General features: G+C 40.3%; 1 protein-coding gene across 3 annotated transcripts in view; it reads right to left on the reverse strand.

The window, feature by feature from the left end:
- The window catches only part of BRWD1 (bromodomain and WD repeat domain containing 1), an 80,425-nt gene extending 61,672 nt beyond the window's left edge, over positions 1–18,753 (reverse strand). For all 3 annotated transcript variants that reach the window (XM_081952211.1, XM_081952212.1, XM_081952210.1), the window contains exons 1-8: positions 18,271–18,753; positions 17,983–18,041; positions 17,826–17,855; positions 17,622–17,681; positions 15,836–15,986; positions 5,619–5,717; positions 4,930–5,090; positions 2,899–3,120 (exon numbers count right to left, since the gene is read on the reverse strand). In XM_081952211.1, coding sequence (XP_081808337.1) covers positions 2,899–3,120; positions 4,930–5,090; positions 5,619–5,717; positions 15,836–15,986; positions 17,622–17,681; positions 17,826–17,855; positions 17,983–18,041; positions 18,271–18,343 — 855 coding nt within the window. In that variant the 5' untranslated portion in view covers positions 18,344–18,753. The remainder of the gene's footprint in view (positions 1–2,898; positions 3,121–4,929; positions 5,091–5,618; positions 5,718–15,835; positions 15,987–17,621; positions 17,682–17,825; positions 17,856–17,982; positions 18,042–18,270) is intronic.
- Between the last annotated feature and the right edge of the window lie 260 nt (positions 18,754–19,013).

Consider the following 19,013-nt stretch of genomic DNA (forward strand, 5'->3'; position numbering starts at 1 on the left):
CAGTTTTGAATAAATGCTAGAAATCCCAGCATTTCTTTCAATGTACAAATTTCCATGTTTAATTCCTTAACTAAATATAGTTTGCACACTCTATCTCTAAAAACATTCAAAAGTAAAAATAAAATATAGCACCAAGTGATATAATTTATGAACACACTACAGCAAATGTGATTTACAAATAAAAATATGCTCAGTATACAATCGCATTCTGATTTTAGTTTCGTATAATACTAGATAAATAAATTTGAAGTTCTATCTCATGACAGTCTGTAACACTGTAGCTGCTTCATTTGTCCAAAACTATGCAACATGTTCTTATCTAACAGAGTGAAATCAATGCTTAATTTCTAATGATACAATGATTTTACCAACCTAGCTGGGGACTGGGAAATAGTTTCTTCTTATCCTATGAAGACTCTCAAAATCTATTTAGAGAATCAAATATTCTAGAGCATATCTGAGGTATCACAATAGAGGTGCAGTAAGAGAATAGAATTTTATCACCAGCATTTTCAATAAGTAGATTTTTATTCAAATAAATAATGCAAAATGTTCAGGACAAAATCAGCCAATTCAGATGTTCCGAACTGGGCAGCAAACATACCTAATCCTCCTCCTATTTTCTCCCCAACAACCATCTTGTCAGACGAATTGGGCTGAATGAGTGACTGGACATGACGACACCAGAACGTACGGTCTCCTGCTCTCTAACCTGATACTTTAACCATTAAGACCAAATTTTCTGTCTTATTTTAATGGATTTGGTGGTCTATAAACATTATTTTAGAAATTTACAAATACTATGACCTCAATCAAATTAAATATGCAACAAGGAACGACCCTTGACTTACCTTGAACGGTCCACCTATGTGCGCTGTGAGGAGAATCCAATCATGGGTTAACTTTGTCCATTAGCCTAGAGACTGAGTTATGAAATTGTTGACCACGTCTCCTCTGACTGGAAGAGTTCAGTTTTGTACAAAGGCTCAGCCGAACTAAGAGATGTAGATTTTGCTGTCAGGTCATAATATAATAGAAATAGTCCAGAATTGAAACAATCCGATCCTCAAGTCAAACTCCGAACAGGGCAGACCGGAAGTTCCCTGGACCAGCTGAAGTGAGGGTGGGGTGGATTCTCCTCGCAGCGCACATAGAAGGACCGTTCCGGTAAGTCAACGGTCATTCTCCTGTGCGCTGCTTGGAGAATCCAAGCATGGGACATGCCAAAGCAATGACGCTCAAGGGCGGGAGCCAGGCTGGTCAGGGGTCTGAGATGCCGATATAACCCTCTGAAGGACCCCCTGCCCAAATGAGGCCCCAGCCGAGACAAACATGTCTAACTTATAATGTCTGACAAAGGGCGACGGAGATGACCAGGTCGCCGCCCTACAAATCTCCTCTACCGAGGCTTGAGTAGCCCAGGCTGCCTGGTGGAATGAGGAGTGATGCGCCTGGGTACAGGTCTAGACTGTGTCTCGAAGGCAAGGGCAATGCATGCTTTCAGCCAACATCCGATAGTGTTGGAGGAAACCTTCTGGCCCATGGTTGATGGCTGAAAGGAAATGAATAAGACGCCACTCTGACTGATCCACCGTTTCCCTGCTCAGCCAGTCTGCTTGGACATTCACGGTCCCCGATATATGCTCCACCCATATTGATAGATGTCTCTCCGCCCAACAGTGGAGCCTTTCCGCTTCCAACATCAGTGACTTGGATCGCGTGCCTCCCCGGCAGTTGACATGCGCCTTGGAGGCCACATTGTCGGTGAGGACCAGCACATGACTGGCCCTGACCAAGTCCTGAAAGTCAAGAAGTGCCAACCGGATGGCGCGCAGCTCCAGCCAATAGATGCTGTTTCTGAGCTCCTGTGGATTCCAACACCCCTGGGCTACATAGTTGAGTGAGTGCGCCCCCCATCCGTAGAGGCTCGCATTGGTTATTACTACAATCCAGTCCAGCTCCTTGAAGAGGGACCCCTGGCTCAGATTGGAGGACTTCCACCAGTAGAGCGATGTGGACATCTTGGGTGAACAGATCGGCCGCCCTTTTTGTCCTTTTGCAATGGCGCAGACTTTCAAAAAGGGCTTCCAAAATGGCCACAGTTGCAATTTTGACGAGGCCAATGGCTGTCTCGAAACTCTTTCCCTCGTGGTGACCATGGCAGTAACTGCTGCTCTGTGAGCAGGACAGCGATTGCACTACTTGTAGCGAATCGTGCCTGCCAGGAAAGCCAAACTCGCTCGAACAGTGAGGCTCAGCGGCAAAGCGAATTTAAGGCAGTAGGGACTGATCTCGCTTAATCAGCGGATCGTGCCCAGCGTGGCCGAAGCGGGAGTGGCAAACCAGCTCTTCATTGCGGCTATTGGTAGGGGATGAGGTCAACTGCTACACGTTTTGGCTGATTTAGTCTTCAGGGCACCAGAATTGCTCTGGGAAAAATGAACGGCCCGGCAAAGCAGTCTGTCGGAATGGAACTGCCTGCCCTTCACTTCCGTAGTCACCTCGAGTAGAGGAAAAAAACCTACAAAGGAAATACTTACAGTTGAGAGAGTTAATTTGTCTATTATACTAGAGAGAAAAATTATATGTCTCTTCAGGCTGGACTGAGTTAAAAAACTGAACTCTTCCAGTTAGAGGAGGCGTGGTCAACAATTTCATAACTCAGTCTCTAGGCTAATGGACAAAGTTAGCCCATGCTTTGATTCTCCAAGCAACGCACAGGAGAATCACATCATTTTCACAGACATTATTAATTATACAACTGCAACTTTCTGATAATTACCAATTTAGAAACATACAAAGTAAAGATCCCAAAATGTACTACGGTATAAAAAGCAATTTTAAAAATAGTTTATCAACATGCATTAACAAACATATATAAATAAATAAAGAATTTACTTGTAAAGATGTAATTGATCCTGTGTGACCTTGCAAAACAGCAACTGGGGCACATGTTCTAAGACACCAAACTCTGATAATTTTATCACAACTACCAGCTGCAATCATTGTGTTCTCAAAGTTCACAGCCATATCAGAGATCTCTGCTGAATGGCCTCTTAGGGTAGCTAATAACCGACCATTATGTGTGCACCAAATTTTTACCAAGCAGTCATCTGATCCCTGAATAAAAACAAAAGGTAATTAGCATCTAATCATCATTTAAATTTACATGTGTTACAGGAGTATATATATATTCTCAAATGCAGTTTAGTATAACAATTTGTAATATTCTACATCTAAGACTGTTTTGAAATGAGATAACACATCTGAGTAATAGATAAATGAACACCTACTGATTTGGCCCACACATTGTGCTAAGGCATAAAGTGTTCTCTTCAAGTTCAAGATGTTTGTGAAAACATCACTGTGGTTTTTACATCACTGTTTATAATTTAGCTCTATTTAAATGGTGGCATAAATTTTTCATGATATAGCTCAAAATGTAAACTTAATCAACAGTCTGTAGTAGTCTACCCTGATTACAATTTAGGTTTAATAGAATGATATACCAAATAAATAGTCAAAGAGGGTAACTAATGGATCAATATATTGCCATTAAGTGATATTTAATTTAGCACAAATATATTTCCAGATATTTTTAACTTTTTTATAATTATTCTCAGTTCTATTGTTTCATTAGCTCTGCCTTATTTTGATTTCTTAAAGAATGTTAATGTGAAAGCAAAAGCATTTCTTAATAGAAGAGAAGCTTGCAACAATAGAATGTTCAATTCACAGCTACTATTTTATTACTATACAAATTAATTATCAGTTTCATAATGAGCTATAAAATAAATGTAGCAAATTATCTTTTAAATAGGACTTGGTGAAATTAACAATCATGCTTGGCTCTCAAGCAGTTTAGGTTTGAGAATGCACATATAGAACCTGGCTTCTTGTACCAGTATAAGGAGTAAAACCTCCCTTTAATGGGTCATTTCAAGAAAAGATGTCCAATAAAGCCGAATGTTTGTTTAATCTGAAATTGCACAATTGATGTAATTAATAAAATTACAAAATTGATGTTTTTGTAATTTGTATCAACAAAATTACAGAAATATGCATATTAAAATAAATACATTATTATTAAACAAATTACATTCATTGGTGTAAATTGCCTCATTTGTCTGAACAGACTTCAAAAATCAATGGTGAGCCTTTTATTTCAGAGATGAAGGTTAAATTGAAATTTGGTCCAATTGTACCCCAAGTTAGTTAAACAGGAACACATTTAAATCAAGATTTCATGATATTAATGAAAATGAGTTACTTTACTCTAAAAGGATTTGACAGATCTGGATTTCATTCAAGATGATTATGGAAGCTTTCTTCCTATCCCAGTATCCACCAATACAAATTCTGATACCTGGCATATTTACTGTTTCACTGAAATCTTCTAGTCTTTAACATATTTGTTTAAGTCACTTTACCAGGAAATTTATATTTCATCATAAGCTGTGTAAAATAAAATACCAAATTCCATCTAGGCCAGATTTCAATAGCACATTTACTTAATATGAATTGTTAGACTTCATGTTTCTCCATTTTCTATTAAACTCCAAACATACAATTTCAACAATAAACAATAAACCTGTTTCTAATTATCTCTGCTTATCCTATGAGGTCCAATTGGGTGGATATGCTCTAGGCTCCCTCTATGAAACAATGCTATCTAATGGGATCCAGGAGAAAATCAGAACCCCCATGATTTGGATGATATTGACTTTGCTGGCTTTTCAGGCGCCATTAAAGACCCAGCTTTTTCACCAATTATAGGATCCAGATATTAGGTGAGCTCATTTTGCTCTATGCACATATGTATGTTTTTGATTGCTTTTAATAATAATTTTATTGTATTTGTTAGTCATCCAGTACTCCATATCTATCAGGCAAATCATATACTTCTATCAAAGAAATAAATAAACTCACAGTGAATATCCTATGTCCAGTCCTATCAAATGCTACACAATAGACAGCAGAAAGATGACCAAGAATCCGTCTATGCATCTTTGTATGTTGGTACATATTTTCTGGGAAAGAACAACTGTATCGTGTACATCCAGTCAACTGTTTCGCATAATTTAATTCCACTAAAATAGGAAAAAATGTTAAGATTATGTAATTTTTTGAAGGGAAAGGGTAATTACTCAGATTATATAGGATTTCTGATCAATGGTTATTTATGCTACAATAACTAATACGGAAAAAAATGAAGTTCCCTTATAACAGGTTACATCTTCATCTATCTATCTTGGAACTGTTTATTCTCTTCTTTTTATTCTCTTCTTTCTAGATAGCTAGAACTCTTAAGTTTAAAATGTGTTTATTTTAAAGGCGGGGGATTAATTAAATACAAAGTTTTGTTGGGTTGAGGTTTCAGAGCAAGTAATAACAGAGAAGTTAACAGATAAGGTGAAAGTACAAAACATTCAGCATTTTTGTGCATTTTTGCAGCAAGTTTTAATTTAAGATTATTCCTATCAAGTTAATATTTTGATTCTAATCATTGTAATTGCATTATTTAATAATACATTTCAGTAAGATAAACAGCATACATTTTAACAGAAGTAAAAAAAAGTGTGAGCATAAGATATTAAGAGAAAAAAACATTCACTTACCTAGACTTGGTTTTCTGCCACAGTTAATAGGTATTTCAGGTGGTCTTCCTCTATGGAGGGCAGCAATACCTGAGCCTTTCCAATTTGTATATTTGCAATCTGCAAAAGTGTATTTTAATTGTACAAAAAGTAACATTAGGATTCTAGCTAAATCAGAACTCTAAAAATATCCTGAAAAAAGGTAAAAAGGGTAATGTCATTTATATTATCCTGTTAAGAATACTGTTCAAGTGCAATCACCAAAGAGATAAGTTCATTTCAAAAATGTCTTCAGAGCTTTGCAATAATGTACCTTTTCACATATAAAACATTCTATATGTCTATATGAGGATTTTGTTAATTTACAATACAATACAATAGAATAGTAGAGTTGGAAGGGACCTTGGAGGTCTTCTAGTCCAACCCCCTGCCTAGGCAGGAAACCCTATACCGTTTCAGACAGATTGTCAGGCCTGTAATTATATTCTTTTTTGGATCTTTGGCCTACCACACTTTCTTATAATTTTCTATGCTGTTTCAATAGTGTAGTAGTTGGGAGGGGGGAATAGAAAGGAGTAGGATTGTAGAATGGATTGTTGACATTCTTTTGTAGAAGCCAAGGTCATCTTTTGTCTTCGCATCTCGACACCTGGCCGGAAGAAGATGGGTGTACATGCCAGCGTGGAAGATGATGATTGGAACATGTGATGGATTTGTGGGTGTGGGGAGAGATCATGAACTTTCAACTGGTTGAACTTAGAGGATGTAATTTAGAGTTGGAATTTCCATAGCCGTCCTAACATGCCTGCGGAATAAATTGCACCTTTAAGGATGTTTTGCCTTGGACAATGATTTATTTCTGCATGGTATTTAGAACCCTAACATTATTCCAACTCTCTACTTTAAAAATATTTCACTAGCTCCCTCCCCCTATCAAGGGGGAAGGGCTGGTGATGGAAGATCTGGTGATGGGGTCTCGGCATTCCCAATGCTGACCGGGACAGCGTAAATATCAGCGAAGAATTAATGAGAAGCTTTTGGTGATAAGAAGCTGAGTGCGGAACTTCAAAGGCAATGGAATGCTGTTTCCAGTTTAATTGCATCTGGAGGAATGCAGGAGGAGACCCGACAAGACGAAGGAAATCTCAGACGGACTTCTTCAGGAAAATTGTGAGTGCATGCTCCCCCTCCTTCCCCCCAGCTTGGAAACAAGGCTTGGGGAAAAAAAAACCTAGAACAGAGGTTTGGGCTCCTTCCAGACGGCAATAAATGAAATGGCTTGTCACCCTGCAATTAGCTGGGAGAAAGATTCCCTTTCAAAATGGGAATTTCAAAGGAGGCAGGAAGAAGGAATTTTTCCAGCATCTGTCACTTGCAAGCCACCACAAATGGGGCTGCAACCAGTAAATGAAGCAAATTGGGCAGTAAATTGGGCTTTCCTCCCAGGACTTGGATGGAAGAGATGCTACTTACCAACTCCTTTGCCATCAGCATGGGGAAATGCTCCAAGCCAGCAGGGGGCACCTACTTGGCCCATAACTCATCCAAGCCAGCAAAGGGCACCTACTTGGCCCATAACTCCTCCAAGCCAGCAGGAGGGTCCTTGGCACGTAAAACCCCCTAGCCAGCCATCATTGGTTGAGCTGCAACCTGTGAAGCAGGCAACCCCGGGATGGGTCTTAACCCCAGGTCATGGATGGGAGGGATGCCAGTGGGCACCTGCCCTCCCTCAGCAGATGGCACCATGGCAGAAAGCTGGGCAGTGGCCAACCGAGGGATCGACCTCCCCACCGGTTCCAATCTCCCCTGCAAGGCCCAAAAAGGTTCTTACCAGACCTTCCTACAGAGAAGAATTATCCATGGAAGAAGGGATTACCAAACAGAGGCCTGCATTGTGGATGGCGGGAAAATGTGCGCCTGCAAGGCCCCAAGTGGTTCTTACCCCACCTTCCTACAGAGTAGCAATCACCAACATGGAAGAAGGGATTACCAAAGCCAGGCCTGCAAGATGGGAAGCGGGACAAGGTGCATCTGCAATGCCCCAAAAGGTTCTTACTCCACCTTCCTACAGAGAAGCAATCTCCACCATGGAAGAAGGGTTTACCAAGGGGGCAGCTGCAAGTTGGAGAGCAAGGCAGTGTGATGAAACGGTTCCTGAGTTTAGAGATGTAACTAGGTTCCATTCCTCATGGGGCCCAATTAAATGCCACCATTGTTGTCAACTTGGCCACAGAGCGTCAGAGTGCTTGGCTCCAGCCCCAATGCCACAAACGTGCGCACCAATCACCACGGCGGTAAAGAGAGGGTCCCAGATGCCACCACAGAAGAGTCATCTGGGCCAACAACCTCTGGAAGAGGATCCCCAACTTAAGGTGAGGAAGTGTCCTACCAAGGGGGAGGCCTCGGAAGAGGAAAAGGGCAGACATTCTCCGGAGGAGGATCCCCAACTTAAGGTGATAAAGAGTCCAACTAAGGGGGAGGCCTCGGAGGGGGAAAAGCCTAAACGACCTCTGGAAGAGGATCCCCAACTTATGGTGACGAAGAGTCCTACCAAGGGGGAGGCCTCGGAGGAGGGAATTGCCGAAGAACAAATGTGTGTACCAGTCGCCATGGTGGTAAAGAGAGGGCCCCAGATGCCAGCACAGAAAAGTCATCTTGGCAAACGACCTCTGGAAGAGGATCCCCAGCTTAAGGTGACAAAAAGTCCTACCAAGGGGGAGGCCTCGGAAGAGGAAAAGGGCAAACAATCTCCAGAGGAGGATCCCCAACTGAAGGTGACAAAGAGTCCAACTAAGGGGGAGGCCTCGGAGGGGAAAATGCCCAACCGACCTCTGGAAGAGGACCCCCAACTTCAGGTGACGAAGAGTCCTACCAAGGGGGAGGCCTCAGAGGAGGAACAAGGCCAGCCGTGGATGATTGAATCCAAGAGCCCAGAACCTACAGCACCTGCAGCAGAGAGCCCTAAACGGCCATGGGAAGAGGTCGCAATGGACTTCATTGTGGAACTCCCAGACAGCAGTGGGCATAAAGTAATAGGGACTGTTATTGATTTGTTTTCTAAGCAGGCACACTTCATTGCTTGCTCAGGATTGCCATCCGCAAACGAATTAGCGAAAATGTTTGTGAAACACATTTATCGCCTGCATGGAGTACCCAAGAGGATCATTTCAGACCGCAGAGTCCAGTTCACAGCCAAGTTCTGGAGAGAGGTCCTGAGATCTATTGGGTCCACACAAGAACTGAGCTCAGAGGTTCATCCCAGCATGAACGGCGCAGCAGAGGGAGCCAATGCGGTGGTGGAACAATACATCAGGTGTTTTGTGGACTATCAGCGAGACAACTGGTCGGACTTGCTACCCTTCGCCGAAGTGGCGTACAACGATGCGGTCCACAGCAGCAGAGGATTAGCGGGTTTCCAGATTACCAGTGGCATGGAAGTTGTTGCCATGCCTGAGTTGCCTAGAGAACCTCCTTCTTTCATGTCTTTGAGTGAATGGATGGACATGCGAAAGAAAGGATGGGAGAATACGAAGAAGGCTCTAGCAGTTGCGGCAGAAGCCTACCAGAAGCAAGATGATCAACGTCGCTCACTCCTAAACCCCTACCGTGTGGGGGACAATGTTTTTGTATCTACCAAATACATAAGATTAGAAATGCTTAGCAAGGAATTGGGTCCAAAATTTCTAGGTCCATTCCCAATAGTGAAGATAGTTAACTCAGTTACAGTTCAACTCAGTCTACCCAGAAGTCTAGGGGAAATTGACCCAGAATTTCATTGTAGCTTGTTGAAACCAGTAATTGGGTCTAACAGAAGAGCATCCACCCAAGCTCAATCTCCTCCTTTAGTGTTGGAAGGGGAAACAAAATCTGAGGTGGAAAAAATTGTAGATTTCAGGCTGAATAGGGGTTGCTTACAGTACTTAGTGCATTGGAAGGGTTACCCTTGGTCTGAAACTAATTGGGTAACCAGTGGGAACCTGAAAGTGGAGAAGTTAATAAAGCAATTCAATGGGAAGTTTCCCGAGAAGTCAAGGGGTTCCCCTGGGTGGAGAAGAGGTGGTTAATTTTGTTATGTTAACTTTTATGTTATTCTCTTTGCAGGAAACGTTTTTCTTTTGAGGAGAGGCCGCCTGTCAGGCCTGTAATTATATTCTTTTTTGGATCTTTGGCCTGCCACACTTTCTTATAATTTTCTATGCTGTTTCAATAGTGTAGTAGTTGGGAGGGGGGAATAGAAAGGAGTAGGATTGTAGAATGGATTGTTGACATTCTTTTGTAGAAGCCAAGGTCATCTTTTGTCTTCGCATCTCGACACCTGGCCGGAAGAAGATGGGTGTACATGCCAGCGTGGAAGAATATGATTGGAACATGTGATGGATTTGTGGGTGTGGGGAGAGATCATGAACTTTCAACTGGTTGAACTTAGAGGATGTAATTTAGAGTTGGAATTTCCATAGCCGTCCTAACATGCCTGCGGAATAAATTGCACCTTTAAGGATGTTTTGCCTTGGACAATGATTTACTTCTGCATGGTATTTAGAACCCTAACACAGATGGTTATCCAACATCTTCTTAAAGTGTTGGGGCATTCACAACATCTGGAGGCAAGCTGTTTCACTGATTAATTGTTCTGCCAGGAAATTTCTCCTCAGTTCTAAGTTGCTTCTCTCCTTGATTAGTTTCCACCCATTGCTTCTTGTTCTACCCTCAGGTGCCTTGGAGAATAGTTTGACTCCCTCTTCTTTGTGGCAACAAATTTTTTTGTGGCAAAATTTAAAAATGTATGTAACATAGAGACAAAATTTAAAATGTATTTCAAATTGAATTTTCTTTAAAAACAGCCTACTCAACACAGTATTTTCACATTTGAATTAACAACCTTTATTGGTGACTAAAAGACTGCTAAGCTCATGAGAAAAATATTTTATGGTAATCATTATGATTGTGCTTAATAAATTTGTCAAAACATTATAAAAGACTGCAGATATTTACAAGATTTAACTCAATTCCAAGATTGAACTGTTTAGTAGCAAGATCCACTGGAGTAATTTTATGTTTTTCAATACTCTATCTTAATTTTTAAATCGTATTTCCCCCATTACATATTAGCATTTTCCATTGTGTGATAACAACTGTCAGTCTTTAACTGCTTCTTAGAAGAAAGACATGCATGTGAAAATGAATTGAAAGAAAATTACATTTCTGGTAAAAGAGGCTGAGGAAAAACAGGATGTTTGTAATAGGAATAGCAGCAAAAATAGAAAGAAACACTTATAAAATATCATCAAAGTTTTGTTTAGCTATAAATTAACTTGGCTATTGAGAGAGACTGGCCAAGTCAGGGGGAGGAATCAAAAGGGAAATTAGTCTGGAATCCTTACATGGGCACAAGAGGGCAATCTGAGAAGATTCCTCTGTATTAGGCTTGAACAATAAAACAGCTAATTGAACTCTTCACCTGTAGATGTGGTTATCCGCATCTGACATTAATCTTCTCAGACACATCAACTTTTCTCCTAGAGAGCAACAACTGGATGGCAACTGATGCCCGAATGAGAGCAGCAGCAAATGAAGGAATAATGGATGCTGTGCTATGGCAACAGGATAGGACAGAGAATGAAGCATACAATTTGAGAGCAACAGTACTTCAGCTAGTGCAACAGGTGCAAAATCTGGTACAGCCAGCAACTCCGGTTGCTCTGGCTCCACAGCGTGTTATTGAGTGGCGGAACTTTCAACTGACTCTCAAGGGTATTCTTCATCTTGAATCTGTTAAAGGGTGCCAGTACCTCCCAAAAATCACCAAAAAAGAATGACCCAATTATGGATAATTATCAGAACTTCAAGGACAACTTCAAAAATCATTTTGGAGATCCAATCAGAGTGACAGGTGCTGTACAGATCCACCAGCTTAAACAGGATAATGAAAGGGTCAGGCTGTATGTAGCTGAATTCAAATTAAATCCACAGATCTGGAGTAGAACAAAGTAGCCCGAACTCCTCAGGATAGACAAAGGCTAAAGGCTAAAATCACCGCCAAGTTGATAAGACAAGAAGTTTCCTAGAATTTAGACCAGATTACGAGCTTTGTATGATCATTAGTGCATGCCTGGGAGAAATTTGATGCCTAGAAGAAATTCAGAAAGAACTGAGCTCAAAATTTTACTATTCAGCCTTCTCGCCACTCATGCTGGCAGGGACTGAGTTGGGAGAGGAGGAACCCACGCAAGTAAAGGTGGCAAGGAGAACAGCTGAAGAAAGACAGAGGTGTGGAGACCTAGCACTCTGCTTTTATTTCAGAGAACCTGGACATATGGTAAGAATCTGCCCAACCAAAGGCCCTCAAAGAGAAGAAAGATCATCCAGCCAGGGTGTGAGAGAACACTGACATGAGCGCAGAGTCCAGGCCTGGAAAATGACAACATGTGAGTGTCAATCACCTTGATTCTATCTGAATCAAGGTATTTTGCTGAAAAATTCTGTTACTTTAACTGTTACTGTTACCTCATGGGCAAGAAGAAATGCAATTTTATAGATTTAGTAATAACTGAAGCTAACAATAGCAAAACATGCAGAAGAATTGCCCCTTAATGTCATGCATCACCCTCACATCCCAGCTGCATTAGGATCAGTGTGCCTGAAGTTTGACAATAGGGAGAAAGGAGACTAGGAGACAGGAATCCTTTCTTTTCCCATGCCAGCTTGCCAATTCCATCATGTGCAAGCAACTTCCCCTTTGCCACAGACAAAAGAAAATTCCAAGGACGAAGAGGCAAAGTTACCAACTAAGTACACAGACTTTGTATATGTTTTTGGGGAAGAGGAACCATCGGTCCTTTCCCCACATAAGAGACAGTGATTGTGCAACTGATTTGGTCCCGGGGCTAAAATCTCTGCTAAGAGACAACATCCCATGTCAGAAAAAGATTTGTCAATTTTGAAACAGTATTTGGATTCTAATCTGCAAAAAAGATTTTATTAGACCTTTAAAATTGCCAGCTTTGGTGCCTACTCTTTGTCCTATAGAAATAAGACCCAAGTTCTCCACAATCAATTCAATAAGCACCATGCATGACTACAAAGCCCTTAATGTGATTACAGTAAGAGATCTTTACTACTCATATTGGACAGACTGAAAAATGTGTGCATACTAGACCTCCAAAATATACACTAATCTTACCAAGAATCAAGAAGGGGTCGGAACTTTTGCGTGTTCAATAACAAGTATGACAAATTTGACTATGTGCAGTTTGGCTTTCTAGATTTATGACACATTTTTTTCTGATAAAATTCACATTTTTATAGTAATTTATATGGCTGATCTCCTAATCTATTCAGAAGATAAGAAACTGTATGACCATCATGTGTGTGAAGTCTTAAGAAGACTGAGGGTAAAGCACCTCTGTGCTAAATTAAAGAAGTATGTGTTTGACTTGCAACAGTTAGATTTCTTCAGTTACCACATTTTCACAGATGGAATCCAAATGGATCCCCAGAAAGTGCACAAAGTGTTCTCATGTCAGGCTCTCCATAATACAAATACTGTAGGGTTTTGTAGGCTTTGTGAGCTTTTACAGAAAGTTTATTCCTAGATTTCCTCATAAGGTTAAACCTCTATCTTAGTTATTTAAAAAAGAGAGTGTAATTTGCTTGGATGAGCACACAGAAGACTGTTTGAAGAGTTAAAACGGTTCTTTGCACAATAGCCCCTTCTTCAACATCCTTATATATCAAAGAGATTTATTATATTCCCCCCACAGAGTTTTCATAGAATAATCTGCATAGCAAAGGGATTGCTATGATTCCCTTTCAAACTTTGTCGCAGCGGCAGTAGATTTTTTGCAAGAACAATTGGCTGTCCAGACCCTACTGAAACATGCAGCTTGAACAATCTAAACAGTCTTACAAGGCTGGGGACGCCCATTAGCAGGAAGGGCTGTCAACAGGGTACAAAATTTCTGATTTCTACTAGGCCTCCTAAGAAACGTAAGTCCACCCAGTTTTTCACTGTTCATTGCTAATCAAAGGCCCTCTTAGCCCTATGCACTCTCAGCACAGATTGCCTCCATCAGTGATTGTACATGCTGAGGAAGAATATGAAGTCGAAGAAACTTTGGACTCTAGTCTAGAACAAAGGGACAAAGGCATCATTTGATCTATTGGGAGGACTACCTAGAATCCAAACGTTCTGAGAAAATGCCAGATATGGACATACACATGACTTGGTGTGACAATTCCATCAGCATTTCCCAGAAAAGCCACAGCCTTCCAAACTCCCAACTTCCTACCCTGCATTACAACCACCCAAGGAATCTGTAAATGAAGAGGTTACCAGAGTGGACACCTCTGGGTGGGGGGGGGGGGAGAGGAGACATAGTGGTTGATGAGACCTTCACTTCCCAAGGGAGAGGAGGGAAAGACATGCTAATCATTTAATGTTTCTAGATAGCAGCACCTGCTCTAACAGATATGGGGGTGGAGGATTCCTTTGAACTGGCCTTGCTTCCACCCACCCAAGTTTCTCTGAGAACTAAAATGAAAACAACATGGAAAAGGGAGACAGCTATTTTGAGGAGGGGAGTCATGTAGGAGAGACTGTCCGAGCCAGGAGAGAATTCAAGAAGGAATGACTGAGAATATTACATGGAACAGCCACTATACTAATATGTTTGAGGCATATGTATAATTGTTATATGCTCTTTCTGTTGGTTCTTCTGGTGAATGGCTTTTAATTTTGGATAAGAGATGTTCTGGTGATTATGTTAGTGTTAACTGAGATCCAACCAAGCCAGACAGCAGAAGAAAATATTTGCACGTGATTATGCTGTTGTTTTCAATCTAACCATGGTTTAAAGTCCCACTTCACTAGGCCTTAAATAGTAATAATTCACAAGAAAGCAAAATAATATACTTGATACATTTTTTCTATTGAACTAAAATGATTCAACGATTACTATTGACTTTTTTCATGGCACACAAATCAAGATGAATGTGTAATTAGAACTATAAGGTGTTGTCAAAAGCCCCAGAATGATATGAGAGCATATGCATCTGCTTTTTGATGAAAATACATAAAACAGTGAAAGTGTTAGTCAGTGAAGGAGGTCATTGGTGTACGCTAGACATTTCTGCTGTTATCCTTGGGCTGCATAGTCTGGACATATTACAGATAGTCCTCAACTTACAACAGTTCATTGAGTGACTGTTCAAAGTTACCACAGCACTGAAAAAGTGACATAACAATTTTTCACACTTATGACCATTGCAGCATCCGCATGGTCATGTGATTTACATTTGGATGCCTGACAACTGTCTCACATTTATGACGGTTGCAGGGTCTCAGAGTCTTACGATCCCCTTTTGCGACCTTCTAACAAGCAAACTCACTGGAGAAACCAGATTCACTTAATAACCATGTAACTAATTTAAGAATGTAATGATTCACTTAACAAATGTGGCAAGAAAAATCATAAAATAGGGCAAAACTCACTTAGAAATTTCTCATATAGCAACATAAATTTGGGGCTCAATTATGGTTGTAAGTTGAGGACTACCTGTACAGCCAAGGACTAAGAAGTAACAAAGCAGATTAAAAGACAGATGAAGAATAGAGAGGCTGGTGGAAAATACCACAGTATTTGGAAACATAACCAGATATCAGCAAGGACAGGTGTTAGGAGTTCCAAGACAGGTATTAAGTGGGAAAAAAGTTATTGTACTCTGTGCTCAGTCTTGTCTCTAAGCTAAAACAAGCCAAGAAGACAACCTCTAAAGGCTCAAGGTTGTCCAAGTTTGGCTAAAGAACACCTGTATGAATCAGCAAGGGAGAGAGAGCAGCAGTTAAGAAACTGAAAAACTCTACATCTTTACAGTTTGTTAAGCTAAGGCTATATATATATAAATAAGTATATAAGTATTATTAAATAAATTTTATTTAAATAAACAAATTATTTTTCTAAAAAGCACTATAACAAGTAATTATCACAACAACTTAGGGAACTCTGGCTATATGGTCTCTATCATTTTCTATGCTTCAACACTATGAAATAAAACAAAGCAATATAAAGAAATGTACTGTATCTTCAAAAGAACTGAGTATGTTCAAGCAGTTTTCACTAAATGGTTAAGGACAGTCATCCTAATTTGGAAAACTAAGATGTGCACTTTTGTATATACTAAGCTCAGACATATTTGATTAGAATTTAATGAAGTGTGCAATATACAAAATTTAAATATACCTTTTGCTGTTCGCAGCAGGGACTGTTTCCCAGCACCCAACAATGAATTCACTCTTGGAATGCTGGGTGGAATCTCCTTATCCAATATAGGACCGATTCGCTTGCAAATTTGTAACAAATGGTCTGGAGCCACATGTTTGTTAGATAATACCTAGCATGCAAATAAGAATAAAATTAAAATTTAAGTTAATATACCTTAAGATGCTTACACAATCTAAATATTTTGGGAAAAAATATTTATCCCTTCCTTATTGAAAATACTTGATAGCACATAATTTAGCCTTTTTTTAAAAAGCACCCTCATTTTACTATTTATATTATTTCTCCCTCTCCCCAAAATATACTTTAGTTTAGCTATAATTAAAGAAAATAATAACTTCAAATTAATTAGTTAATTGCCTTCTATCAAAAATACTCATAATATATAATAGGAACATAATACCAGAAGCCAACAGTCACTGTTTTTCACTATTGTTTCTTCATAAAATCAAGACAATCATACATCCCTATAATTTGCCCTAAATCTGAACATCCCAGAGGACACCTCTTCAAGAGCAGAACACTTTTTTGTGCTGCTATCTATTAAATCTCTTTCATCACTTCCTTTAATATCTTTCTGACCAAAACTCTTTTATTTTTAAAAAACATTTTCATTTAATAATTTTTACTTCATATGATGAATATGTTTTCCTATCTGGAGTATCACTTGCTGCAATGAAGCACCTTAAAGTGTGCACCTTATTTTGCTTTTCAGATCAACATGAAAGTTAAATACATTGAACTGGTTTTGAAACAATTTAAGTATAAAATGTCTAGTATCCAGAGAATCATTTGTTATAAAACAAATCTACTGAATTTATTATTCCTGAAACTTTCATCTACTGTAATAATATGAGAGAGAGAGATACAAGAAGAAAATTCAGGATAGAAGCTTCATTAATGTAGAACAATTATTTATTTCTGAAGATAAATGCATGGAACCAAATGAGCAATCTCACTGTCAGATACATATTTCTAATTATAAATTACTAAAACTTGGCAGTTCAATTTTATGTACTGTATTTTTCATTGGAAATCCTATGGACAAAAAAATATTTAAATTCTATATTTTTAAAGTTTCATCCTTTTAAAGAAGTCTCATAACTTTAAGAAATAAATGAAACTTATCAATGGAATTTGCTTTAAAAGCAGGATTTCTTAAGAGAACATACTGTGAAGAATATTTAAACTGTATCATTTGGAGGAAAGTAATGGAGAGAGAGAAAATAAGGATAAGGATTTTAGGCTCCAATGAACTCACTAAGAATCCCTTTCTCCCTGAAAGCCCTAAAATCAGCCCCGCAAGACTACTAAGCAGCATTCTTAGTAGCAACAAAAAAACTTTGAAGATCAACTTCTTCAGTACAAACAAAATACAGAATGATCCAGGTTATAAGTGAAAATAAATATATCTTCAAAAGCAGAGAAATTTAAGGTAACCAGAAACAACAATCTCTGTTAAACTAAAATTAGTTAAGAAAAAAAATCTCTCTTCGTATTTTCTCATTTTGAAAGACAGGGAGGCAAAAGCAACAAGGCTGATGTTTTTTCACAACTCATCCTGTGTGTGTCAGTCTCACAAACCCCACCTCCATTGTGATGACAACATTCTCAGTTTGCAGTCCCATTTATGGTTTTTGTTGTCTGGCGAAATAATTAATACATCACAGTAAGTAGGATGATTAATAGAGTAATGATGATTTAAAATGCGCTTATATAGTTCATTTGTGCACTAACTAAATCTCACCAGGTCTTCATAACGTCTGTAATGCTCCTTTCCTTCCCAATCCAATCGTTTAGGAAGCAACTAAAGTTCAAGGGGGAGGGGGGGGACATGAAAAAGATGTTACAATGGATTCTTGGACTAATGTCCACAAATAAAAACAAGAACTATGAGCAAAATTTGAGTATCAAAAAAGAAAAGTAGAATTTAAAAACAAGTCAAGCAGACCTGATATTGTTCCAGTTCTCGCACCAGCACCTGTAGGGAAAGGAAGAACCACATCTTTAAAATCAAAAGACGCGGCAGTTGGCCAAAGCGAGGGGCGGGGGCACTCTGAATTTTTTCTCGGGGTAGCCGAGAAGTACGGCGCCGATTCGGAACTCACCTCGGCTGCTTTTCTACAAGGCCCAGCGCCCAAGAAACGAGCTATGAGAAAATACAGTTCTGCGGGGGAGAGCGAGAGAGAGAGAGAGAGATGAATTCAGAGCTGAGCTCAGTTGGAGGAGGGCGAGGGAGGGGAGGGGGTGGGAGATCCCCTTAGGTGACTGTAATTCATAGTCAGGATCACGAGTAAGATGGCGGCGTCTGAGGTGAGGGGAGCTGAGAGGCTGGGCTCGTCCACCTCGCATATTTTCCCGTCCCCTTTCGCGACAGCGCTCACTTTTTCTTTTACCTGATTCAATCAGCGACACAGAGAGACCGCCAGCGGCCAAGGCAGAATTGGAGGCCTTCGACAACTCGGCCATTTCCGTAGCGGCCGCTGTCGCCAGATCGAGATTAGGATTCAGTGCTCTGTCTGGCGCGGCGGCCCAGGCCTGGCTCGACGTAAACCTGCTAGCACTCCCCTCCCCCTCAGTTCTTATGTCTATGTATATCTAAGGAGGGACAGCGATCCGGCGGGCACGCGCGCGCTTTGCTGTGCGCGCCACCCTAACCGCTGCGCCTCAGATTCATGTCTTCCAGTCCCGCTGCTGCCATTATTGCCGAGAAACCTCACACGACTGTGACGTCAGCTGGCCGAGGAGAGGCGGGGAAGACTGACGGCAAGAGGGAGCTGAGAAAAGTAGTCCATCTTCTGCAACAAATGAAAACGTTGCCTTAGAAAAATACAATCCTAGCCGGGATTGATTGGTTTTTCTTTGCTTACAGGATATAGTGGGACGATCTACTTTGCATTAGGGGAGCACCTGAAAATTGTGGCGTGTGGCGTAACGCGGAAGGAGATGCTATTAATTGCACCACGGTGAACCACTTCCAAGAGGGAGAAAGCAAAACGAGCCATAAAATGTATTGGCGGTGAAATTTATTGTCGCTCGAGGAAGGAGAGTGTGGTGCAAAAACGTATTTAAACGTTTTAAAATACGTATCGAAAACATTTGGAGACAATTTTGCTACGTGGCGCTTTATTTCCAGTGA

Source organism: Natrix helvetica (genome assembly GCF_964273705.1).
Source record: "Natrix helvetica genome assembly, chromosome: 4".
NCBI classification, from domain to species: Eukaryota; Metazoa; Chordata; class Lepidosauria; order Squamata; family Natricidae; genus Natrix; species Natrix helvetica.